Raw genomic sequence first — 21,711 nt, 5'->3', positions numbered from 1 at the left:
GCTTGTCTATGGCGTCACGCTCCCGGTAGCACGTACTTCCGGTAGCGATCAGCGGCGTTAAGACGGTCGCTCAGAACAATCGGACTAGTTTCAAAATATCCAAATATTTTTTTAAGAGACGACTCTCTCGGCGGAGGTTGACGCCGACTCGACTCGAGGGGCTCCTTTTCGGGCCAATAGTTGTTGTCGTCGTCGTCGTCGCTTGCCACCGTCGCGAAGGAAAGCTAAGCTAGGCGTGCTAGCTAGCTAGGTAGCTCCCTCGCTAGCTCGGCACTAGCTCGCGTCGACGGCACTCGCTGGTCTCTTGGACGAAAAATTGGAGAGGATATGCGCGAGGCGGTTCTCGACGGCCGCTAGCAGGTAGGCGAGCTACCCAGATAACCCAGGCACCGCACCGGTACGGGACGGGACGTCGAGGCCCGAGTCGCTAGGGCCGCCGGCACAAAACATCCACTCGAAACTTTTGGCCCGAAACAAACAAGACGTTGCCCGACACCTGACGTGCTTTAAAAGCCTAACCTCATCAGATCTAACCCGGTTCTGTGCTGCCCGCGATCCATTATAACGGAGAAGCGGCTGACGCGCAGTGACGGCTTTCGACGTCCAGTCCATTCGGCCCGGGAGGGTTGAGGGCAATCATGATCATGAAACCCTCCGATTTCTAGGACGGCCAGCGTCGTCGAGAGGCTTAGGACCAATGAGTTGGAAGCTAACATTTGTTGTCCCTCTCAAACGAGCCCCGAGCCTTAAAAACGGGCTGGATCGTGGCCTCCGCCGGCCGACTCCGGCACCTTTGTCACTTTTGCCCTGCTTTTTTTTGGTCGCAGACGGGAGAGCGTGCCGAGGAACCATGCCGACTTAGGCTCGGCCGGTCGACCAGCCAGCGAGCTTTGGGTGCCACACCCTCCCCGCCCAAGGGCGGCGTGGAGCCAACATGTCGGAGAACCAGGCGGGCGGCGGCGGAGGGGGTGTGGGCAACGCCCCGCCCAACAACAACAACAACAACTTGGGGCCCAACCGGATGCGCAACCCCAACATCAACCAGAACCCGCTGATCAACGTCCGAGACCGCCTCTTCCACGCGCTCTTCTTCAAGATGGCCGTCACTTACGCCCGCCTCTTCCCGCCGTCCTTCCGGAGGGTCTTTGAGTTCTTCGTGCTGCTCAAGGTGAGGGCGTGCGCTTCTTCTTCTTCCCCGCCGTGGGAGGGCGGACGGATTTTGACGGCTCGGGCGGGGGGGCGGGGCTTGTGGCCAGGCCCTCTTCGTCCTCTTCATCCTGGCCTACATCCACGTGGCCTTCTCGCGCTCGCCCATCAACTGCCTGGAGGGAGTGAGGGAGCGCTGGCCTCGCGACGGCATCCTGCGCGTGGAGATCCAGCGCAACTCCAGCCGCCCGCCCGTCTTCCTGCACTTCTACGACTCGTCGCAGGAAGGCGCCGCTCTCAGCCTGGCCGCCCTTCAAGAGGGAGGCGACGAGGAGGAGGAAGAGGAGGAGGATCTGGTGCCGGACGTCTACGACAACAGCTCGGTCCAGGTGAGGACCCGTCCGATGGGGGGTGGGCGCTCCAAATCCGGGAGATCGCGTCCAGTCAAAACAGTCGACGGAGCGCCAAACGGCTTCGGTGGAAGTAGTCGCTCGCGAGCATTTTTCACGGTTGACAAATTGACTCCACGGTACTTGGCTTTTGCGACGTTAACGCTAGCGAATAGCGTTAGCAAATGGCCGCTGTTAGAATAATCCTTAGGTATTTCCAAATTCACAATAAAAGAGGCATCTGAAGTCACATCTTTGTTTAATTCTTGCAAGAAGAGAATACATCCATCCGCGTACCCGCTCAGGATCATTCTAACAACTCGAGGTAACCCTCGCTAATTTATTCATAAGATTTTAACGCCATACCCCACAGAAGTCTCACCATTTTTAGAGGCTCATAACAATTTATCACAGTCATCAAAACAATAGTAGGTCTGTCGAATCTTCCCAAGAGCGCTTGTTGTGGACCCATCCTGCGAAGCCGAAAACAGTCCACAGTTCCCAAGGGCGCTTGTTGTGAACCCATCCTGCCCAAGGCCATTCCCAGTCCTCTTGATGCGAACCACAGTCCTTACTTTTGCAAGAGATGCATTAAAATGGCTTTTATTAATGACAATAACTAACATAAAAGAAAAGCGTTCAAGCACATATATAATAATATTGATGCACATCTATAATAATGATAAACCTAACAGCCGCGTCCACCTTAGTAGGCGTAGTACCAGCCAGGCATTAGCGGCGTTGAGCTCACCTGGGTGGAAGGACTCAAGTACGTGAGCTCACATATAGACAGTTGGACGGGACGGGATGGGACGGGATGGGTGTTGGCGGATCATCGACATGGGGTCCAAGGCGTTGCGACAAAGCTAGCGGGCGGGTCACTGTTAACGTTGCGGGTCTTTCTCACCTTTTTGGCTGCCGCCAGTTCCAGCTGGGAACGGAGCCCCGTCCGGAGACGTCTTCGTCGGGCGGAGCCAACGGCAGCCGGGACCTCTCCTTCGGTCACGTGGCGCCAGGTAGGTGTGGGGGAGGGGGGAGTGTTGTGGGCGCGCTCTGCCGTCGCCACGCCGACGCTTTGCCTTTGCAGCCTGGCCTCAGGAGGAGTACATGGTGGAGTATTCCTTGGAGTACGGCTTCCTGCGCTTGTCTCCCGCCACACGCCGGCGACTCCACATCCCCGTCATGGTGGTTACCTTGGGTGAGGCGTGGCCCGGAGGGAGGGGGGCGGGGCCGGGCGAGGGCCGGCGACCCAGCGGGGCTAAACGTCCGTCCCGACACTTTTCAGACCCCGTCAAGGACGAGTGCTTCGGCGACGGCTTCAGTCGCTTCCTGCTGGATGAGTTTTTAGGCTACGACGACATCCTGATGTCCAGCGTCAAGGCGCTGGCCGAGAACGAGGAGAACAAAGGTGAGCTTTGCCGCTCTTTCCAACCCCACAGCAGGTCTCTCACTGACGGGGGCGCGCAGGTTTCCTCAGGAACGTGGTCACCGGAGAGCACTACCGCTTCGTCAGCATGTGGATGGCCCGGACCGCCTACTTGGCCGCCTTCGTCATCATGGTCATCTTTGTAAGCCACGCGCTTCTGCTTTTTTTCCCCCCGCCGCCCTTCCACGGCTCTGCTTTTTTTCCCCCGCCCCCAGACTCTGTCGGTGTCCATGCTGCTGAGGTATTCGCACCACCAGATCTTCGTCTTCATCGGTGAGAGCCCGCCGTCCGGCGGGGAAAGCGCTTCCATTCCGGGGCCGCCCGCCGCTCCAATTGTTGCTTGTTTGTTTTGGCCCCAGTGGACCTCCTTCAGATGTTGGAGATGAACATGACCATCGCCTTCCCGGCGGCCCCCCTGCTCACCGTCATCCTGGCCCTCGTCGGTCAGTGGCTATCGGCGGCCGTGGCCAATCGTCCCGCCCACGCCGGCGCGCTTTGGTTTTGAATTCCGCGCCGGCAACATCGTGGACGATAGCGGACTTTGAACTCGGCTCGTAACTTGCCTCCCGCCCTCCGCCAGGTATGGAGGCCATCATGTCGGAGTTCTTCAACGACACCACCACGGCGTTTTACATCATCCTCATCGTGTGGTTGGCCGATCAGTACGACGCCATCTGCTGCCACACCAACACCAGCAAACGCCACTGGCTGAGGTCGGCCAGGGCCGCCGCCGCCGCCGCTGCCGCCCCCGTCTCCCACCGCCGCCGTCTCCCGCCAACCTTTGTTTGCCTCTTTCAGATTCTTCTACTTGTACCACTTTGCCTTCTACGCCTATCACTATCGCTTCAACGGGCAGTACAGCAGTCTGGCGCTCGTCACTTCCTGGCTCTTCATCCAGGTGGGCCCGCCCGCCCGCCGGAAACCGCTCCCTCGCTCGGCGCTCGCTCGCTCGCTCGCTCACGGCCCTAACCCTAACCCCTCCCGGTGCCTCGGAAGCACTCCATGATCTACTTCTTCCACCACTACGAGCTGCCCGCCATCTTGCAGCAGATCCGCATCCAGGAGATGCTCCTGCACAACCAGCAGGCGGGCCCGGCCGATCACACGGCGCTGCAGGACAGCCTCAACAACAACGACGCCGCCGCCGCGCCGCCGCCGCCGGAGGCCGCCGCCGACCGCCCTCCGCCGCCGCCATCGCCGCCCGCTCCGGCCGGCGAGGTGCGCTCGGAGCTCAATTGGGTGGCTCAGACGGCGGCCGTGATCACCGAGGCGCTGGCGTCCTCCCGCGCCGGCGAGGCGCCCCCCGTCTGGACCGCAGACGGGGGGGAGGGCCCACCTACGCCGGTGGCCGGCGCCGAGAGTCCGCCCTCTCCGGTGGCCGGCGTCGGGAGCCCTCCCACCCCGGTGGCCGGCGCCGAGAACCCGCCTTCGCCAGAGACCCGCGCCGAGAGCCCGGCCGAGCAGGGAATGTGCCCGAGCGAGTCCTGAGGAAGCAGGGTCGGCCTCGCCGCTCGGTCCAACCGACTTGAAAAAGAACAAGAAAAAAATGAAAATCAAGGGACAAGCGTCCCCACGCTTTTATTTTGAGGTTCTAGTCGCTCCGCCCGCCCGCCCGGTGGGACGTAGGGCCCCCGAGAGGGAGGGAACGGAACGGAGCGAATTGGCCGGCGGGGCCTTTTTGGACGCCAAATGACGTGACTGTGCCTGTCCCGCGTTGGAAGCATTTGAAAGAAGGACCCTCGTTTGTAATGCCCTGGCGGGCCTACGCTTAACATTCGAATATCCAATAAAACATTGACACCCGTGTGTTGAATGGCGTTGCTTCTCCTTCACTAAGAGCATCCTGTCATGGCTTGAAAAAATAAAGTTGGAAAATAGGGCTGTTGACATTTCTAAGGAGCACAAACATGTCCAATCTAAAGAAACGTGTTTCCCCTATTTTTGCAGGCAACCAATTTGTCCTTTATACCATACAGTTTGGTAGTAGTTTGTATGATTTGTGTTAGTTTAAGTGCTTTTTTTTTTTACAACCTTCTGTGTCAACGGAACAGATTGTTGCTTTTCCAATATCAAAGTTGGCTTTCGGCTCCACTGGCACACTAGCGTACGCCTGACTTTTTTGGTCGGCCGCCTATTTGCATTCAGGCGCTTTGGCGGGACGCCTACGTGTGTTGTGGGTCCTACGAAAGGACCGGGCGAGCGAGAAAGCCTAATGCTTTTGTTCCCGGTTGATGCCGCAATGTCTCCGAGAAGCCCACTCGAGCTTTTTGTTAACTGACAGACAGCGCTACAGAGACGACTAGCGTTGTTGCTTCTTCTCAAGGCGGCCTTGTTTTTAAAAGCCACGCGGCGGATTTTTTTTTCTTCTCTTGAACGACGACGGCTCGGCTGAAATCCCGGTAAGTTGACGGCGCCGGATTCAAAATCCTTTGAGAAGACCAAGCATTTATTCGACAGTAAATGCAGGTGGCACGGTGGTGGGGTTAGGGTTCAATCCCCGCAGGTTTGCGAGCCTCCCGTGTGAGGTTTGTATGTTCTCCCCGGGCCAGCCTACCCGCGAGAGGTTTCTCCGGGTGCTTCGATTTCCTCCTCCCACATCCCCAAAACGTTGGACTCCAAGTTGTCCATAGTTGGCTGGGATAGGCTCCAGCAGTCCAACTTTCACGGACTCATCACTAGTTGACGTCCAATCCGCTTGAACTGGGAGGGTGGCAGCGAACTATTCCGGATTGGAAACCCAAGGAGTTCAATTCCAGCTGATTTTTTTGGCCCCTCCTTCCCCGCGGACGGACGGACGGACGGCGGTGGCTCTTCTGGCTCACTTCCGCCACCGATTAGTTTTTGACTTTGGCCACCCCCCTCCCGCGGACTCCCATAGCCATATATCCGGACGCAGGAACGATACGCGGCCCCCGCTTTTGCCGGCAGACAACGCCATCGCCGTCGACGACATGGACTTGGCGTACGTGTGCGAGTGGGAGAAACGGCCCAAAAGCACCCACCGTCCCTCCATTCCACTGGTGTGCTCGTGGTCCTGCAGAAACCTGGTGGCCTTCACCACCGACTTGAAAAACCAGGACGACGGCGATCCGGGTACGTAGCCGGGGGGGGCATCCGGGTGAGGAGCCGGAGACCCGGTGGGCGAACCCATGCCCGAGCGCGGCGCTTGTGACGAGCCCGTCCTCCGTCGCCAGATGCCAGTCACGTCATCCACATCATGGACACGGAGCACCCCTGGGACGTGTACTCCATCAGCTCGGGGCACGCCGAGGTCATTTCCTGTCTGGAGTGGGACCAATCGGGTAAGGTGGCGCAGCGGGGACTGGGCGCGTCATTTCCCCGGTGGAACACGGCGACGGCAGTTCGTTCTAACACCCATTTTGATTTCAATTGGAAAGTACCATTTTGGAGTCAGCCGCTTTTGTCTCCCCAGGCTCCAGGCTGCTGTCGGCCGACGGCGACGGGCACATCAAGTGCTGGTCCATGGCGGAGCACGCCGTCAACAGCTGGGAAAGCCTCCTGAGCAGCTCGGTGGAGGGAGATCCCGTGGTGGCGCTCAGCTGGCTGCACAACGGCGTCAAGCTGGCCCTGCACGTGGAGATGGTAGGCGGAGTCGTGGCGGCGTGGCCGGGTCGCCACCAACGGAGCCCGACTTCCCTCTCGCCCGGCAGTCGGGCTCCACCAACTTTGGCGAAAAGTTCTCCCGGGTCAAGTTCTCTCCGTCGCTGAGCCTGTTCGGCGGCAAGCCCATGGAGGGCTGGCTGGCGGTGACGGCGGGGGGCCTGGTCAGCGTCTCGCTGCTCAAGCCCGGCGGCGCCCTGCTGACGGCCAGCGAGAGCCTGTGCCGCCTGCGGGGGCGGGTGGCGCTGGCCGACATCGCCTTCACGGGAGGCGGCAACATCGTGGTGGCCGCCGCCGATGGCGGCGCCTCCTCGCCCGTGCAGTTCTACAAGGTGGGTGGTGGCCAGTCGGCCGGGACGCCCGGCCGCCCGCCCGCACTCGCTCACCGCCGCCGCCTCCGGGCTCAGGTGGTGGTAAGCGTGGTGAGCGAAAAGTGCCGCATCGACACGGAACTCCTGCCCTCCCTCTTCCTGCGCTGCACCACCGACCCTCTGCGACGGGACAAGTACCCGGCCGTCACGCACCTCAAGTTCTTGACCAGGGAGAACTCCGAGCAGGTGAGCCGCCGTCTCCGGAGGAGGCGCCCGCCGTCGGGTGGGAACGTCCTCGGCTTCGGCCCGCGAGCGTTAACCCCGAGACGTCTCCCCCTTCAGGTTCTGCTGTGCGCGTCCAATCAGAGCGGCAGTATCGTGGAGTGTTGGTCGCTGAGGAAGGAGGGGCTTCCCGTCAACAACATTTTTCAGCACCGCTCGCCCGTCGGTGAGTCCGGAGGCCGGGTCGCCCGGTTTGCCCGGTTCGCCCGCCCGCTCGTCCGCAACGTGGGTCGGCTCTGACCAGCGCTTCGTCGCTCGCCAGTGGGAGAGAAGCAACCCACCATCTTGAAGTGGAGGATCCTGACCACCACCGGAGACCTGGAGCGAGTTTCCGCCGTGGCTCTCCCCAAACTCCCAATTTCCATCTCCAACACGGACCTGAAGGTGGCGTCGGACACCAAGTTCTGCCCGGGGCTGGGTGAGTGGAGTGGGGTTGGCCGTGCTTGGCGGACCGGCTCCGTTCCGTGACCGTCGCCAATGGCTCGCTCTCGCCTCTCACCTCTGGTCTCCAGGTCTGGCTCTGGCCTTCCACGACGGCACCATCCAGATCCTCCACCGCCTGTCGCTCCACACCATGGGCGTGTTCTACGGCTCGGCCGCCGCCCCCTCGGGCCAGCGGCCGGGCGAGGAGTCGGCCGTCAAGCGCCAGAGAACCACCGGGGGGGCGGCGCACGGTCTCCATTTCAAGGCCCTGCAGTTCTCCTGGACCTCGCTGGCGCTGGCCGGGGTGGACAACCACGGCAAGGTGAGCCGGAGTTCGCACGTCCGACGCCGGTACCCCAGACCCCGCTTTTGACCGCTTGGCCGGCGCTCAGCTGCACATGCTGCGAGTGTCCCCCTCCATGGGGCAAGTGCTGGAGATGAACACCACGCTGCGCCACCTGCTGTTCCTGCTGGAGTACTGCATGGTGACGGGCTACGACTGGTGGGACGTGCTGCTGCACGTGCAGCCCGGCATGGTCCACAACCTGGTGGACAAGCTGCACGAGGAGTACATGAGGCAGAACCAGGCGTTGCAGCAGGTAGGAGGGGGTCGGCGGTGGGGGGATTTGGCGGGAGCGCCGTCGATGACGCTCGCTCGTTTGACGCCTGTCGCTCGTTCGTTCGCCGTCGACGCCGACCTGCCGCCTTCCGGCAGGTGCTGGCCACGCGCATCGTGGCGGTTAAGGCGTCGCTGTGCAAGCTGTCGACGGCCACGGCGGCGCGGGCCTGCGATTTCCACGCCAAGCTGCTGCTGATCGCCGTCAGCTCCACCCTCAAGTCGCTGCTGCGGCCTCACGTCCTCAACACGCCGGATAAGAGCCCGGGAGAGCGCCTGAGTGAGATCTGCGCCAAGAACGCCGACTCGGGTGAGGCGGGGTGAGGCGGGGTGGGGCTGGGTGAGGTCCTCGGGTCGGCTCGACCGGACGGCGACTGAGTCGCGGCTGCGTCCGTGTCGGCAGATATCGACAAGGTGATGATCAACCTGAAGACGGAGGAGTTTGTGTTGGATGGGCCCCCCCTGCAGTCGCTGCAGCAGCTCATCCAATGGGTGGGCGACTTTGTGCTCTACCTGCTGGCCAATCTCCCCAACCAGGCAAGTCTGGGGGTCTTTGTCCGTTCAACCCGGCATCCTAATAAGACCTCCTCCCACGGCGCAGAGCTCGACGGCACGGCCCGGCTCGGGCTTCATGCGGGACGGCGCCTCCCTGGGAATGCTGCGAGAGATGCTGGTGATGATCCGGATCTGGGGACTCTTCAAGCCCGGCTGCCTGCCCACCTTCACCGCCACCTCCGACAGCCAAGACAGTTTGCAGCTGCTCTTCCGGCTGCTCACCAAGCTGTGGCTCTGCTGTGAGGCGGCAAAACGCGCAAACACGCAAAAGCCCCGTCCGTCCAATCGACCGCCCCCTCCAACGCGGGTTCTTTTCGCCGGCAGGTCGGGAGGACGCCCCGCCCCAGGAGCCCGACGAGAGCCTGATTGACGAGTGCTGCCTGCTCCCCAGCCAGCTGCTGGTGCCCGCCCTGGATTGGCTGCCCGTCAACGACGGCGTCATCGTCAAGCTGCAGGGCAAGCAGCCCGTCAGGCTGCGCTTTGGCAAGAGCGCCTCGCTCGACCTCGTCGGCAGGTGAGACGGTCGATCGAGGGATCGGCCCGTGCCGGCCGCCCGAGCGAATGAATGCGGAAGTGGCCGACTTTGAACGTTTTCCCCGGACAGGAGCGCCGGCAGTCAGCGGACGGACAACCTGCGCTGTGTCCACATGGGCGTGTGTCCCACGGAAGACAGCAAGGCCTGCACCAGGCGAGTTTCCCGGACGGGCGCGGCGGTCGGGCCCGGGTCCCGGACGTGCCGCGCTGACGCCGCCCCTCCTTCCTTCTTTGCCCCCGAAGGTGCGGCTGCGTGACCATGCTCCGCTCGCCTAACAAGAGCAACGCCATGAAGCAGTGGGAGCAGCGCTGGATCAAGAATTGCCTGTGCGGAGGTTTGTGGCGCCTCGTTCCACCCACCTTAGCTTGAAACGCAGACCCCCACCCGCCTGCCACTTCATTAAACTTTCTTATTTGTTGACGGACGGCTCCCGACCCGTTCTTGAGCGTTTGTTTGCGCCCCAACGAGGTTGGCGCTCGGAAGAAAATTCCATTCAAAAAGGTGCGCTCGGCCACGAATAAAAGGCGGCGAAACGACGGGCGGATAAGAAGGACGCCGAAGCCAGACCAGCGGTGACGCTCAAAAGGCTGTTTATTGACAAGTTGCGGTATGAAAAAGAAGGCGCGGAGAACCAAAGGCCCTCACGTGGGTTTGGTCAGCAGCTGACTGGAGAAGTCGTACAGATCCTTGTTGACCTTCTTCAGCGTCTGAACTTCCTCCTCCAGCTCGGCCACTCGCACTTTGCCGTTCTCGCCGTCGCCGTGAAACCACTGCGGACGGACGGACGGACGGAGGGAGGGGGACAAAACGGCGTCTCGGCAAAGGCACTTTCTCCCGTCGCTCCCCGGCGGCTCGGACGCTCACCTTGTCGGTCACGGCGTTGGTCAGGGAATCCAGTCGACGGGCTCTGTGCAAGTACGCCGTCTCTTCTTCCTGCCGGCCAAATGGGACCAAAAGGGTCGATGGACTCTCGTTGGGTTAGGGTCAAACTCCCGACGGGTACCTGCGCGCGGCGTCCGGGCCGGACGTAAACGTCTCCGCACTGCCCGTCGCCGTCCGAACGGTGGCGGCTGAAACGCGGCAGGGGGGCGGAGGGGCGCGAGTCCGGAAGGAACATGTTGGCGGGGGCCACCGCCAGTATGGCGTTGGTCACCGGGCCTGCAGGCGCCAAGGGCGGCGTCAAAGCGGGCTCGGGCGCCCGGCGATCGCCGACACTGACCTTTGTGGGCAAAGCAACGGACGCATTGCTTGCTCTGAACGTCCCAAAGTCGCACCGACTCGTCGTGCGATCCCGACGCCAGGAGCGTCCCGTCCATGGACACGGAGAGGCAGGTGACCATCTTCCTGCGGGCGGAGGGAGGTCAGCGACTCGGCGTGCCAGACAGAGGAGGAGGAGCTCACCTGTGGCCTTTGAAGGTCCGCTTGTCGTCTGCGTCGCACTGGAGCAGTTTGTCGGCGGAGGGCGCGCCCTGCCGGTGGACACAAACGCGCTCCTGAGACCAACGGAGACGCGGCCGCCATTGCGTCTCCGTTGGACGGCCCGTGGCCGGACTCACCTGAGCGCACAGGGAGACCTGGAAGATGTTGCCGTTGCCGCCGCCGCAGAACAGGAAGTACTCGCAGGGATCCAGCGTCACCGACGTGATTTCCACATCAAAGACCACCGAGAGGAGAAGCTCACCCGAAGACACCTCCCAAAGCTTTGCGTGCACGCACGCACACACGTCAGTACTCGCTAAGCTAGCGCGCAACGGAGAAGGAGGAGCGAACCTTCACACTTTGGTCCAAGGACGCGCTGGCCACTCGTCCCTGAGCTCCCATCGCTCCGCAGTGGAGATCGGTGACGGGAAGAGAGTGACCGGCCAGGATGTGTCGGGGGTCGGGGGCGTGACTCACGTCCACCTGAATCACGCTGCGGACGGAGGTCGGGTTCACCGCGGCTTTCGAGCAGCGTCCGCCCGTCACCGTGGGGATAGACGGCCACACGGCGAGAGTAGCCCACGCACCTGGCGAGGCTCCACACCAGAACGGTGCTGTCTTTCCCCCCAGAAACAAAATGGCTGCCGTCGTCGGTGAACTCCAGGCAGGTGACGTCCTGGTAGTGACGGGTCAGCACGCACAGCAACTTGCCCGTGGACACCTGAGCCGCGGTGCAAGGTGAGGTGAGCGGCGGGCGGGCGTGCGGGCGGTTGTACCTCCTGCACCCCCACCCACCGCCATGGGGCGGGCGGTTCGACCTCCAGCACCCACCTCCCACAGGTAAACGGCCTCGGCCACCCCAGCCGCCAAGAAGATTCCGTCGGCCGAGGCGCCGATGCAGGTCACGGCGCCCGGGCACACGATCTTCTGTTGAAGCGGTTCCTGCGGGTTTCCCAGCGGAAAGGTGCTCTCAAAAAGCAATTCTAGGGCCAGCAGAGCGTGCGTGACCCTAGGTAGCCACAGCCGAGCCTATTTTTTTGGAGGCAAATCCGTCCCAAAACGAGTGACAGAGAAGGCTTGATCTCCAATCCGACGTCCACGCGCAAGAGCGTACCTTCCTGTGGATCTCCCACACGTTGATGAAGTTCTTGGCCAGTTGCGCGGAGAGCAGGTACTGTCCGTCGAGGAGGCAAAGCGTCCGGGCCGAGCTGTTTCCGCCACGGTACGAGAGCAGGCTGGAGCCGCTGTGCACGTCGAACACCGACACGTTCCACAGCTGGGAGCCGGCGTCGCTGCTGAGGAGCACCTCCAGCGGAGCCGACATCTTGCTTGCTTGCTAGTCTACTTGTTAGCCTGAGCCTGTGCCGCCGCCGGTCTTTCTTTTTTTCTTCTGCTTACTTCGCGGCACCCTGTACTCGCCGTCGCCCTCTGCCGGTGCTCAAATGTAAATCAACGTGACACAAGAGGTGCCATTCGTGGTCCATGTTTGGCAACTTTCTCAACTTGATTAAGAATAGTAGCAAAACAAAAACACGAGTGAAAGATTCTTATGGATGACTTCACTTTTTGTGTCAAAGGTTTAAGAATAATTTACCGACCGAAAGGTGTCATGCGGTTAGTGGCCAGAGAGTGGCGCTCGTGCGCACGTTGCCGAGCAAGAGAGGAAAGTAAAACCAAAGAGAAAGAAGGAACGGAAGAGGCGAAGAAGAAAAAAGCTGCAGCGTTGCGCACTGGATTTTTCGTCGTCTTCGTTTGCTTTTTGCGATATTTCGGACGCTTTCCCCCGTGGCCTCAGGCCCATTCGACTCGTCGCCGAAGCCAGACGTCGGCCGGTCGGTAGGCGGCCAGCTGCTTTTCCTCGTCGTCTTTTCGTCGTTCCGGGTAAGAATCGGACGTGGCCTCTTCCCGCCATCCTTTTCTTTGTGTGAGCCGCGGCTACCGCTAGCCGCTAACCGCTAGTTGCTAGCAGCTAGCCGCTGGCTACTGCTAGCTCCTAGCTCGTCGCTATCCGCACGTTGGCGACAATGACGCTTGCGGGCGGGCGGGCGTACGTCCGGACCGGCTAGATATTTCCAGCCCCGCCCGGTCGACCTAAGTCTTTTGCGAAAGTCGGCGTCGCATCCCGAACTCTAGGTGCTGGCTACCGAACCTGGACAGCGAAAGGTCCGCGCCAAAACGAGCCTCCAAGTCTTTAGTTCCCCGAATGCGACTACCGCAGTTTTGCTACGCGGCAGGCAGTCGAAATACGTTTGACGTCTTGCTAGCCTGGCTTTTCGTTTTGTCTTTCTTTGACTTACTTCGTTCGATGCTTACATACGCACAGCTAGCTAGCTGGTCCTGCTCAGTCGCGAGAAAGAAAGAAAAAAAATCGAGCCGTCGCTCTCCGTCCGTTATGTTTTTTTTTATTTCAATTTTTTGTGTGCCTCCCTCCGTCTGACGATGCCGTCACAGGGACCGGCGAGCGTCCATCAGGCGGCCCATCCGACGCATGGCGCTGAGACGAGGACACGTCAGGTACCTGAAGGTGAGTCCCCGGAGCGGTCCGAACCCGGGACCCGTCTGACGCCGCCCACGTGTTTCAGGTGTGCGAGCTGCAGGGGCCCCAGACGGACGAGCAAGACTCCCAAGGAGCCGTTGTGGAGAAGGTGAGTCGGTCTGCGCCTCTTTTGGAGCGTCCGTGCGGCTGACGCCTGGCGCCCCCCCCCCCCCCTTCCCCGCAGGACATGTACGAGGACGACGGCTTCGTCCGGGACGAGGACGACGACTCCAGGTCCAACCTGATCGTCAACTACTTGCCGCAGAGCATGAACCAGGACGAACTGCGCAACCTGTTTGCCAACCTGGGACAGGTGGAGTCGGCCAAGCTCATCCGGGACAAAGTCACGGGTACGTCGGTCTCCCTTCGTCCGCCGCCGTCCGCGTCCGTTACGAAACGTCGAGGGGCGGCGGGGAGTCGGACGCTTTGTCGGCCGTTCCGGCCGAAAGAACCCGCTGGTTTTCGCTCGTTCACGACGGGACTTTGGGGGCGGGGCCGGGGCTAAGGCGGCACCGATGTGTCCACCGAAGCCTCCGGCGTCATTTTTCCCTGGCATTTCCCGGCGCCGTGGCGCAGTTAGTGCGTCCGGATGTGTTTGGAGACGTTAGATGGGCCTTGCGGAGGCGGGACAAAGCTACGTTACCATCGCGCTTCCCTATCATTCGCCCGTTCAAAATGGCGATACCTGCGGTTTATTGTGCTTATGGTACTTAATTGGTACCTGTGAATCCAAGCACCTGAAGGAAAATGTGATAAGCGGGCGCCATTGGCCTCATTTTCCTTTCTTTCTTTAGCAATCGCCGCCATCTTTTACATGGGAACATGCATTCGAATTGTCGTCGACGTTCCGTTTATATACTCTGATTCTTCTCCTCCTCCTCCTCCTCCTTCTTGTTAAACATCCCGGAGGCCAAAGTCATTCCCCCCCCCCCCCCCCCCAACCCCCCCCCCCCCCCCCCCCGTTGTTTGAAAGTCCGCCAAAAAGAGAGCGACACGACTTTGGAGGTAGCGTTGCTCGCGGGAGGCGCGACCGACCCCCCGTGTATCGGCGGGTGCACAAAAATCCCCTTTTGTAGCGCGGACTATCGGATTGGGCGACGGAAAAGGCTTCCAGCGGCCCTGGTGGCGACATCGACCGGCGCGGAGCCGCCAAGCCCCGCCCCGCCGGGAACGGCGCCGACCCCCGAGGAAGCCTCTAGGATTGTCTTTTATTTTGAAAGGTCAACGCCCTGTGGGTGTTTTGCTTTTCTTTTCTTTTGGCCAATGTTGTACGTTTGGCCAATTTGTCTATCTGGACTGTGTATGAGAACTGGCCCATTTTTATTTTTTTAACAATGTCAAATTATCTGCAGATGAAAATTGGGGGCAAAAGTCACGGATGTCCCCACCCAATTGTGTCCTTTTCATCTCCAAAAAGGCGCTGTTATCATTTGGAAGCCACCACGCACGCCTTTGGTCGACCGACTGTCACCCGCAATAGTTGACCAAAAATCTAGTTTTCTTATGATGCTGGTATTTACACCAAATGGTAAGGGCGGGGATCAGCAGTCACGATTGGGGGGCGGACATCCCCAAACCAAGCCCCTCCCCGAATCTTCCTGCCGTGTGGCCATGACGCGTGTAGGTTTTGGGAAGGGAGCGAAAGGTCAAAGGTGATTTGGCCCGCCAGCCTCTTTGCACTTTTGTTGACCATTTTGTTGTTGTTTTTGTTTTGTTGTTTTGCTTTGTGTTTCTAGGCCACAGTTTAGGTTACGGCTTTGTTAACTTTGTTAACGCTAGTGATGCCGAGAGGGCAATCAGTTCCCTCAACGGCCTGAGGCTTCAGTCTAAAACCATCAAGGTAAAGTCCCACTTTCACTCGCTGCTCGCTAGGGGGCGCCAAAAGATACTCAACTTTTTTTTCTTTTCTTTTTTTGGTTTTTACAAAACCACTTCTACTGTGCCTGTCTTTTTTTTTTTTAAACTGATTCTTTGATTGGATCAAGAATTAATGTCTTTGATTTCCTTGTTTTCCCCCTCAAAACTTGGCTGTTAAGATTTATTTTATTTTTTTATTTACATGTAATGTGACTTTGGCCAAATGTACTTGGCGCCGTTTGCGCGCGAAAACGTCTGTTGTCTGTCGGGTCGGCGGGCAGAAAAAGCGCCTTGACGGTGACGCCTCTCTCCGCAGGTGTCGTTCGCCCGGCCCAGCTCGGACACCATCAAAGACGCCAACCTGTACATTAGCGGCCTGCCGCGCGCCATCAGTCAACGGGACCTGGAAGACATGTTTGCCCGCTTCGGACACATCATCAATTCCCGCGTGCTGGTGGACCAGGCCTCGGGTAAGAGCCCCCGCGCGCCCCTTCCGTCCGACAGACATCCCCGCATCCCGCCGTCCGTCCTTCTGACGCGCCTCCGGCCCTCCAGGTCTGTCGAGGGGCGTGGCCTTCATCCGCTTTGACAAGCGGGCGGAGGCGGAGGAGGCCATCAAACAGCTGAACGGGAAGATGGCGCCCGGGGGCTCGGAGACCCTGACGGTCAAGTTTGCCGCCAACCCCAACCAGGTTCGCCACACTCAGCTGGCCTCGCAAGCCTACCAGGGCCAGCCACGGCGCTCGGCCGGCCCCGTGCACCACCAGGCGCAGAGGTTCAGGTAGGGGTGGGGGGGGCGTCAACGAGGCCGGCCTCAAATCAATCAACGGCCTTTATTGTCACCCTTTGCGGCCGCGTCTAACCAAATTGGTCCTTTGTCCGTCCGCCGGCCGCAGGTTCTCGCCCATGGGCGCGGATTACGGGGGCGGGGCTCCGGCGGGCGGCCCCGCCGGCTGGTGCATCTTCATCTACAACCTGGGCCAGGAGGCGGACGAGTCCATGCTGTGGCAGCTCTTCGGGCCCTTCGGCGCCGTCAGCAACGTCAAGGTGATCCGAGACTTCAACAGCAACAAGTGCAAAGGCTTCGGCTTCGTCACCATGAGCAACTACGAGGAGGCGGCCGTGGCCATCCACAACCTCAACGGCTACAGGCTGGGCGACAAAGTCCTGCAGGTCTCCTTCAAGACCAGCAAAGGGCACAAGTAGACCCCCTCCAACCTGGGTGGGATCTCCCCACAAGCCTTTTTTTTAAGTAGTTGCTCGCTCCTCCTAGCCCCCTTTTCGTGTCTCGGACTAGTCTTAGACTGTTTATTTTTTGTCCGGTGAAACCAAATCAATAAAAAAAAACTCATCCCCAAAGTCTCGTGCGCAGTTTGCTCGACCGCGGAAAGAAAAACGCAAGCCATTCCAGCGTGCTAGCAGACCGGGGCTCCTTCCGTTTGGGGGTTACGTCCGGGGCCAGGGCCAGGGCCAGTCATCAGTTTGGCTCCAACGAGTTGGAAATGAACTAGGACTACCTGGCTGGCTCTCGAAGCGTCGTCTCTTGGGCTTCGGGACGTTTAAAAGCGCGCCCTCTGCTGGCTCGTATGAAACCTTTGCGGCCAATTGAATCAAGCCTAGTCCGGAAATGGCCGAGCTGCTTTTCAAACAAGACGGCCGCTTTTTTTTGCTCATCAGTAATCAGTCGATTGCCATCAGGTGTTTGAGCAGAAGGAAATGAAATCCTAACCTGCTCCACCTCCTCACGTTTTGACACACCTGACACCTGAGAAGTCATCAATCAGCCCCCAAAAGAAGCATTCATTTGTGCTCGCCGAGAAGAACAAAGTAAGTGAAGACTGTTTAAAAAAAAACCGGAATTGTCAACCCCCGTTGAAATCGCCGACGATTTGATGGCTGCTCTATTTTGTCGTGGGGCTTTACTTCTCTCCGCCAGATGGCGGTAGTCTGCGCGGATAAGCTCGTAGCTTTTCCACCGCGGGGGGCGCCTTCGCCACCACCGTCGCCTTCGTCTTCGTCTTCGACAAATGTCAACAAAAGGTGGTCGCTCGCGTGGAGACTTGCGAACCTCGGAGCTCGCCGCCTGCGCCATGGGCTCGGACTGAAGCGGAAAGCAGAGGGCAACATGTCCATGGAAGACCCCTTCTTCGTCGTCAAAGGGTTAGCGCGCTCACGCTAGCCGAGCTAAAGCGTCCGTCGATACGCTCGTCGCTCTGGGGCTGCTGCTGCTGCTGCTGGGGACGGCGTATTTCAAGTGCCATTTTCTTCGTCAAACTCGAATCTTTGCTCTCCGGACCTTCTTCCTTCCCCTGCCAGTCCTCTCGCCTTTTGCCATTCGGGCATCCGTTTGGAGTGGCAGATTGGGAGGTTGGCATGGAAGGCTAGGGCTGGTCTGGGCTGGGCAGGACGCCCGACGTAGACGAACGGCCAGCGGCCTCCCTTGTAATCGGCGTCGGCGGTGCGTCTATGCCCCGGCCGGCCGGCCCAGTCCAGTGCCGATAGTACTGGGTTTTCCTTGTTTGGTACAAAATCCGATTGCAGAGAAGGGTCGGCGCGAGTGGCTCGGTTCCGCTCGAGCGAAAACGCATTTGTCACGTGTTGTTGTTGTTGTGTTTTTTTTTGTGTGTGAACCCAGCGAGGTGCAGAAGGCGCTGAGCGGCGCCCAGAGCCTCCACGGGCGATGGGCTCACTTGGCCATGGAAGGGAGCGGAGCCTCCAAGGAGGAGATGGACTGGACCACCAACGAGCTGAGGAACAGCCTGCGCTCCATCGAGTGGGACCTGGAAGACCTGGACGAGACGGTTGATATCCTAGCTAGCTCTGGCTCGTGTGTGTGTGCGTGTGTTTGGTTGGCCTCCACCGCTCCTCCACTCTTCCACGACCGCTTCCTTAACGGCGCCCCTACGCATTGTGGAGTCCAACCCTAAGAAGTTCAACCTGGATGGCGCCGAGCTGGCGAAGAGGAAAGCCTTCATCGCCGCCACCAGGCGCGCCGTCAAGGTGGCTGGCCAAGCCTCCGTCCAATGCCGACGCCGTCAATGTGGCTTCCGGCGTGACCTTTTCGCTCCCTCTTTTTTTAGGAGATGAAGGAGCGCATGTCCACGAGTCCAGCCGTGACCTTCGCCGACAAGCGGGTGGGTGGCCCATCCGCACTCGCGGGGTGCCGCGGACGGCGCCTTTTACGTGGAATCCGTTTGAAGCGGGAGGTCCGGCATCCGGCCCGGCCGGACCTCCCGCTCTTACGACTCTTTCGGAGCGGAGTTTGAGTATCCCGAATGCGCGCAGGCCACCGGCGAGTACGGGGCGCCGGCGCGGAGGGCCAACGCCGACTTTCTGGAGGAGCAGCAGCTCCAGCAACAGGTGGGGCCGACGCACGGCGAACTCGATCCATCGCTCGCTCGTCCCTCTGACGGCGGGCGACTCTCTGGGCAGCTGATGACGGAGCAGCAGGACGAGCAGCTGCGGCTGGTGTCCGGAAGCGTCGGCGTCCTCAAGAACATGTCGGAGCGCATCGGCTTGGAGCTAGACCAGCAGGCCGAGTGAGGCTTCTTTGTCCAGCGCCGACGAACCGTCGTCGCCGTCGTCCCCGTCATCCCGTCACTCTCTCTCTCTCTCTCTGCCGGCAGCGCGCTGGACGACATGGGCCAGGAGATGGAGCGCGCTCACTCCCGGCTGGACAACGTCATGAAGAAAATGGCTAAAGTGTCCCACATGACCAGCGGTAGGTAGGCGGTCAGGCCGGGCCAAGTCGGGGCCACTGAACCCGACCGGCCCCCTTTTGACCCGACTTTGCCGGGACGCAGATCGCCGCCAGTGGTGCGCCATCGGCGTGCTCGTGGCCGTTCTCCTGGTGGTCCTCATCCTCCTCTTCGTCCTGTGACGGCGTGCCGATCCCAACCTTTTCCCGGGGTTGAAGAACGCTAAAGCCGCGCCCTTTGTCGCTTCCTAAAACGGAACGCGGGGGGTGTCGGAAAGAGAAAACAAAACACTAAACGGCGCATTCTCCCAGCGAGGACGCGCCGTCAAAAAAATAGCCTGTACGTTGGCGCCCGAGGCGGCTGACCGTCAATTCAAATAAAGGCCTTTGTCATCTTCTCCCAGCGAGCCGACCCAAATTCTTTTGGCCACGTCCGATCGAATAGATAGCAGACGCTTTGACTTTGACGCTGGTTTTTCGACATGAGATTGAGCAAATCCTCTTTTGAGACATCATTGCTTAAAGGTCACGACGGCTTCACCGACACGGCCGCGGGCCCCGATTTTGGCGTTTGGTCGAACGAAGGTGGCGCCGCCGCCGCCCCCGCCGATGGAAAGGCGTCGCTCGCGAAGAGACGGGACGGGGATTGGACAACGGGAGCGAACACATTTTTATTGTTGTTTTTCTGCGAGCTCAGGAGAACTTGGCGGCCTGGGGAGGCGGTCCTAGGAAGCCCCCGGCCTGCTTGGTGGCCGCTCTGGAGGGCGCCAGGCCCAGCATCTTCTGGATGTTCTGCCGGGGACAAAAGAAAGCTGCCTGGGACCTTCCAAGACGGGTGCACGGGCGGCTAACCCTAACGAACGCTAAGCTACCTGTCGGATGGACATGGTGCACAGGATGTAGAGGAAGATGAAGGAGCTGTCGGTGTAGTCGTCGCCCAGCAGGTTGCGGTGCGACAGGCCCTGGATGTAGGAGAGCGGCACGAAGGGCAGCTTGGCCACCACGCGCCCGTCAAAACTGAAAGGGAAAAAAGACGGCGGCTCGGGGCGTGGACCGGAAAGGCCCGGCCGGAAGCCCGTCTCGGGGGAAGCTTTGGGAGACTCACATGGAGTTGAACATGCCCATCAGAGCCGTGAAGCAGAAGCCGATGGCAAACATGGACTTCATGCGTACCTGCGCGGGAAAGCAAAAGGTGAGATGGGCGGTGGCGGGATTTGTGGCGGCCGGGGTCGGCAGCCACGACTCACCATGGACAAATCCCGATTGTTGTTCTTCAGTTTCTCTTCTTGTCGTTCTGCAAACAGGAGGGAGACGCCACGGTCAGACGCTACCGACAGCGCCGCGGACCGGACGGGCCCTCTTACCGATCTTCTTCTTCTGCTGGCGTCCCGCCGATTCCGTGATGGTTTCCTTCTTCTTCTCCACTGCGGCAAAAGACAAAATCGGAACTTTAGAGACGGCGAGAGGGAGGGCTGGGCTGGCGCGAGGCGAGGTGAGTGGGCTCACATTTCTTGCTCTGCTTTTCCACCTCCGCCTTGAGCCGCTTGTACTTGTCGGTGCGGTACACCAGGACCCACGTGATTCCTGTCCCGCGGAGTATGGGGGGGGGGGTAAGAAAGGGCCAGCGGAGAATCCGGGTCGCCGCCGGACTCGCATCCATCGACTTTGAGACGCGTCGGAAGCCTTCCCGTTGAGCTAGTGACCTCGCGCGTAGCCATATTTGCTCCAACCTGGGTTTGGTCGCGAGACGACGACTCGACTGGCCATTTATCCCCTCGCTATGTCGCGTACCGCCATATATTTACTGCGAGCAGGCTTTGACTTTGACTTTGGCTTAGGCACGAGCAGGAGAGGACGACGGAAACGACTCAACTGGCATTTTAGCGCCCCGACGAGGCCGAGCTGTAAAAGTGCAGGTAAAAAGCCTCCCACGGTGACTGACATTCGAACGCGATTCGTCGTGTTGGCAGTCGTTCCGTGGTGATGGTGACGAGCGGATTCGACCTCCTAAAATACATTTCCCGTCATGCACTTGGGAACGGGCCTCTGAACAATAGGCCGACGAGCACTTGGAAGGCGATTTCCGTTGAGCTTTGCAGTGCTTTTTGAAAAAGAAGCACATCTCTCGCAGTACGAAACCACGATGACTGCACCACTGCTCACCACCCGCTTTATTTATTTATTGGCTAAAACGTGATTACGGGGCGGAGCCGTATGCGGGACATGTGGACGCTTGGCATTGTTTTTCAGACGCTGGTCGGCGTTAGCTCACCTTCGGCTAGCAACGCGGTGCACACGGAGATGAAGACGATGAGGATGGTGTCCGCGAACATGGTGCTCATCTTTCGGGCCGACAAATCCAAAGGATTGGGCGGAAAAAGAAGCGGAGCCGACGAGACGAGGCGATCTAATGCTTCCGGTTCCCGTCGCCGCGCTATCAAGATCGATGCCTTCTCAAGACGGCCATCTTGCGTCGGGGAGGTCGCAGTCAAATCAATTGGTACACTCACCGTCTTCATCTGTCGACTCTTGGCCCCCATTTAGCAAAGGTTCAGGTTTGTAGCAATCTGTGTCAGTTTTAAGAATGTGCTTTATTGACAGCGTATGTCTCTGATGTCACTTTTATTTCAACACCAAAAAATAAAATAAAGGAACATTGACAGGTCCTGCGTGGATGATTGGATAGGTAGGCAGTTCATGGATTGACAGTGTCACTCAAAAGAGCAGTTTTTATTCGGAGCGTGACCGTTGCCGGATGGCCACGTGGCGAGCTTTGCGCGCATGCCACAGCTCGGCGCCTCCTCGTCTAGAACCAAATGCCAGAGTTTTGGAGTTGGTTCGGAAGACGAGCGAGCCGTCTTCTCCAGAGTGTTTCTTTTCAGGGCAAAAGCCTCGACG

The 21,711-nt window shown here is 59.8% G+C and overlaps 6 protein-coding genes across 10 annotated transcripts; 4 read left to right on the top strand and 2 right to left on the bottom strand.

Annotated features, from left to right (window-relative positions):
- The first annotated feature begins 7 nt into the window (after positions 1 to 7).
- On the top strand, positions 8 to 4,774 carry tmem259 (transmembrane protein 259). The gene is made up of 12 exons (XM_077607336.1): positions 8 to 360; positions 828 to 1,168; positions 1,257 to 1,535; positions 2,461 to 2,551; positions 2,623 to 2,733; positions 2,821 to 2,943; positions 3,003 to 3,103; positions 3,177 to 3,234; positions 3,321 to 3,404; positions 3,542 to 3,674; positions 3,760 to 3,859; positions 3,958 to 4,774. Exons 2-12 carry the CDS (start codon positions 935 to 937, stop codon positions 4,447 to 4,449), a joined length of 1,806 nt encoding a protein of 601 aa, XP_077463462.1. The 5' UTR covers positions 8 to 360; positions 828 to 934; the 3' UTR covers positions 4,450 to 4,774.
- Positions 4,775 to 4,916: 142 nt separating this feature from the next.
- med16 (mediator complex subunit 16) lies at positions 4,917 to 9,724 on the top strand. 4 transcript variants are annotated; one of them, XM_077607334.1, is made up of 15 exons: positions 4,917 to 5,360; positions 5,858 to 6,054; positions 6,156 to 6,263; positions 6,395 to 6,564; positions 6,633 to 6,914; positions 6,990 to 7,341; positions 7,438 to 7,593; positions 7,688 to 7,920; positions 7,991 to 8,197; positions 8,314 to 8,524; positions 8,618 to 8,751; positions 8,816 to 9,008; positions 9,094 to 9,283; positions 9,374 to 9,457; positions 9,547 to 9,724. In XM_077607334.1, the coding sequence occupies exons 2-15, from the start codon at positions 5,913 to 5,915 to the stop codon at positions 9,671 to 9,673; spliced, it is 2,589 nt and encodes an 862-aa protein (XP_077463460.1). In that variant the 5' UTR covers positions 4,917 to 5,360; positions 5,858 to 5,912; the 3' UTR covers positions 9,674 to 9,724. The 4 variants fall into 4 exon arrangements, with proteins under 4 accessions (XP_077463460.1, XP_077463458.1, XP_077463457.1 ...); XM_077607332.1 differs by having other exon boundaries at positions 5,449 to 6,054; XM_077607331.1 differs by having other exon boundaries at positions 5,428 to 6,054.
- Positions 9,725 to 9,871: 147 nt separating this feature from the next.
- wdr18 (WD repeat domain 18) lies at positions 9,872 to 12,142 on the bottom strand. The gene is made up of 10 exons (XM_077607986.1): positions 11,838 to 12,142; positions 11,555 to 11,665; positions 11,311 to 11,444; positions 11,075 to 11,216; positions 10,861 to 11,004; positions 10,706 to 10,773; positions 10,524 to 10,648; positions 10,308 to 10,462; positions 10,169 to 10,237; positions 9,872 to 10,074 (listed from the first exon to the last, which is right to left on the bottom strand). The coding sequence occupies exons 1-10, from the start codon at positions 12,045 to 12,047 to the stop codon at positions 9,946 to 9,948; spliced, it is 1,287 nt and encodes a 428-aa protein (XP_077464112.1). The 5' UTR covers positions 12,048 to 12,142; the 3' UTR covers positions 9,872 to 9,945.
- Positions 12,143 to 12,382: 240 nt separating this feature from the next.
- On the top strand, positions 12,383 to 16,475 carry LOC144079311 (ELAV-like protein 1). The gene is made up of 8 exons (XM_077607989.1): positions 12,383 to 12,604; positions 13,175 to 13,247; positions 13,306 to 13,368; positions 13,444 to 13,609; positions 14,996 to 15,099; positions 15,433 to 15,586; positions 15,672 to 15,897; positions 16,013 to 16,475. Exons 2-8 carry the CDS (start codon positions 13,212 to 13,214, stop codon positions 16,320 to 16,322), a joined length of 1,059 nt encoding a protein of 352 aa, XP_077464115.1. The 5' UTR covers positions 12,383 to 12,604; positions 13,175 to 13,211; the 3' UTR covers positions 16,323 to 16,475.
- A 312-nt stretch (positions 16,476 to 16,787) lies between these two features.
- On the top strand, positions 16,788 to 19,211 carry LOC144079314 (syntaxin-6-like). 2 transcript variants are annotated; one of them, XM_077607992.1, is made up of 9 exons: positions 16,788 to 16,943; positions 17,053 to 17,276; positions 17,752 to 17,921; positions 18,022 to 18,116; positions 18,197 to 18,250; positions 18,402 to 18,476; positions 18,549 to 18,655; positions 18,743 to 18,837; positions 18,920 to 19,211. In XM_077607992.1, exons 2-9 carry the CDS (start codon positions 17,053 to 17,055, stop codon positions 18,994 to 18,996), a joined length of 897 nt encoding a protein of 298 aa, XP_077464118.1. In that variant the 5' UTR covers positions 16,788 to 16,943; the 3' UTR covers positions 18,997 to 19,211. The 2 variants fall into 2 exon arrangements, with proteins under 2 accessions (XP_077464118.1, XP_077464119.1); XM_077607993.1 differs by lacking the exon at positions 16,788 to 16,943 and having other exon boundaries at positions 16,965 to 17,276.
- A 248-nt stretch (positions 19,212 to 19,459) lies between these two features.
- On the bottom strand, positions 19,460 to 21,249 carry tmco1 (transmembrane and coiled-coil domains 1). The gene is made up of 7 exons (XM_077607999.1): positions 21,086 to 21,249; positions 20,320 to 20,397; positions 20,178 to 20,237; positions 20,061 to 20,107; positions 19,919 to 19,986; positions 19,686 to 19,830; positions 19,460 to 19,605 (listed from the first exon to the last, which is right to left on the bottom strand). Exons 1-7 carry the CDS (start codon positions 21,153 to 21,155, stop codon positions 19,507 to 19,509), a joined length of 567 nt encoding a protein of 188 aa, XP_077464125.1. The 5' UTR covers positions 21,156 to 21,249; the 3' UTR covers positions 19,460 to 19,506.
- Positions 21,250 to 21,711: the final 462 nt, after the last annotated feature.

The sequence above is a fragment of the Stigmatopora argus genome, chromosome 8 (assembly GCF_051989625.1).
Source record: "Stigmatopora argus isolate UIUO_Sarg chromosome 8, RoL_Sarg_1.0, whole genome shotgun sequence".
Lineage (NCBI taxonomy): Eukaryota > Metazoa > Chordata > Actinopteri > Syngnathiformes > Syngnathidae > Stigmatopora > Stigmatopora argus.
This window is presented reverse-complemented; position numbering and strand designations above follow the sequence as displayed.

Bases quoted from the DNA above. Each gene is read 5' to 3' on its own strand.
- tmem259 (XM_077607336.1), top strand. From the start codon at position 935: ATGTCGGAGAACCAGGCGGGCGGCGGCGGAGGGGGTGTGGGCAACGCC. The intron at 2,944-3,002 runs GTGAGCTTTGCC...GGGGGCGCGCAG, and splicing joins CGAGAACGAGGAGAACAAAG to GTTTCCTCAGGAACGTGGTC. The intron at 3,104-3,176 runs GTAAGCCACGCG...CCCCGCCCCCAG, and splicing joins TCGTCATCATGGTCATCTTT to ACTCTGTCGGTGTCCATGCT.
- med16 (XM_077607334.1), top strand. From the start codon at position 5,913: ATGGACTTGGCGTACGTGTGCGAGTGGGAGAAACGGCCCAAAAGCACC. The intron at 6,055-6,155 runs GTACGTAGCCGG...CTCCGTCGCCAG, and splicing joins CCAGGACGACGGCGATCCGG to ATGCCAGTCACGTCATCCAC. The intron at 7,342-7,437 runs GTGAGTCCGGAG...GTCGCTCGCCAG, and splicing joins TCAGCACCGCTCGCCCGTCG to TGGGAGAGAAGCAACCCACC.
- wdr18 (XM_077607986.1), bottom strand. From the start codon at position 12,047: ATGTCGGCTCCGCTGGAGGTGCTCCTCAGCAGCGACGCCGGCTCCCAG. The intron at 11,445-11,554 runs GTGGGTGCTGGA...ACCGCGGCTCAG, and splicing joins AGGCCGTTTACCTGTGGGAG to GTGTCCACGGGCAAGTTGCT. The intron at 10,463-10,523 runs GTCAGTGTCGGC...TGGCGCCTGCAG, and splicing joins CCGTTGCTTTGCCCACAAAG to GCCCGGTGACCAACGCCATA.
- LOC144079311 (XM_077607989.1), top strand. From the start codon at position 13,212: ATGGCGCTGAGACGAGGACACGTCAGGTACCTGAAG. The intron at 13,248-13,305 runs GTGAGTCCCCGG...CACGTGTTTCAG, and splicing joins GACACGTCAGGTACCTGAAG to GTGTGCGAGCTGCAGGGGCC. The intron at 13,610-14,995 runs GTACGTCGGTCT...TTGTGTTTCTAG, and splicing joins CATCCGGGACAAAGTCACGG to GCCACAGTTTAGGTTACGGC.
- LOC144079314 (XM_077607992.1), top strand. From the start codon at position 17,053: ATGGCGGTAGTCTGCGCGGATAAGCTCGTAGCTTTTCCACCGCGGGGG. The intron at 17,277-17,751 runs GTTAGCGCGCTC...GTGTGAACCCAG, and splicing joins CCCTTCTTCGTCGTCAAAGG to CGAGGTGCAGAAGGCGCTGA. The intron at 18,117-18,196 runs GTGGCTGGCCAA...CTCTTTTTTTAG, and splicing joins CCACCAGGCGCGCCGTCAAG to GAGATGAAGGAGCGCATGTC.
- tmco1 (XM_077607999.1), bottom strand. From the start codon at position 21,155: ATGAGCACCATGTTCGCGGACACCATCCTCATCGTCTTCATCTCCGTG. The intron at 20,398-21,085 runs GTGAGCTAACGC...TCCGCGGGACAG, and splicing joins CACCGCGTTGCTAGCCGAAG to GAATCACGTGGGTCCTGGTG. The intron at 19,831-19,918 runs GTGAGTCTCCCA...TTTCCCTTTCAG, and splicing joins ATGGGCATGTTCAACTCCAT to TTTTGACGGGCGCGTGGTGG.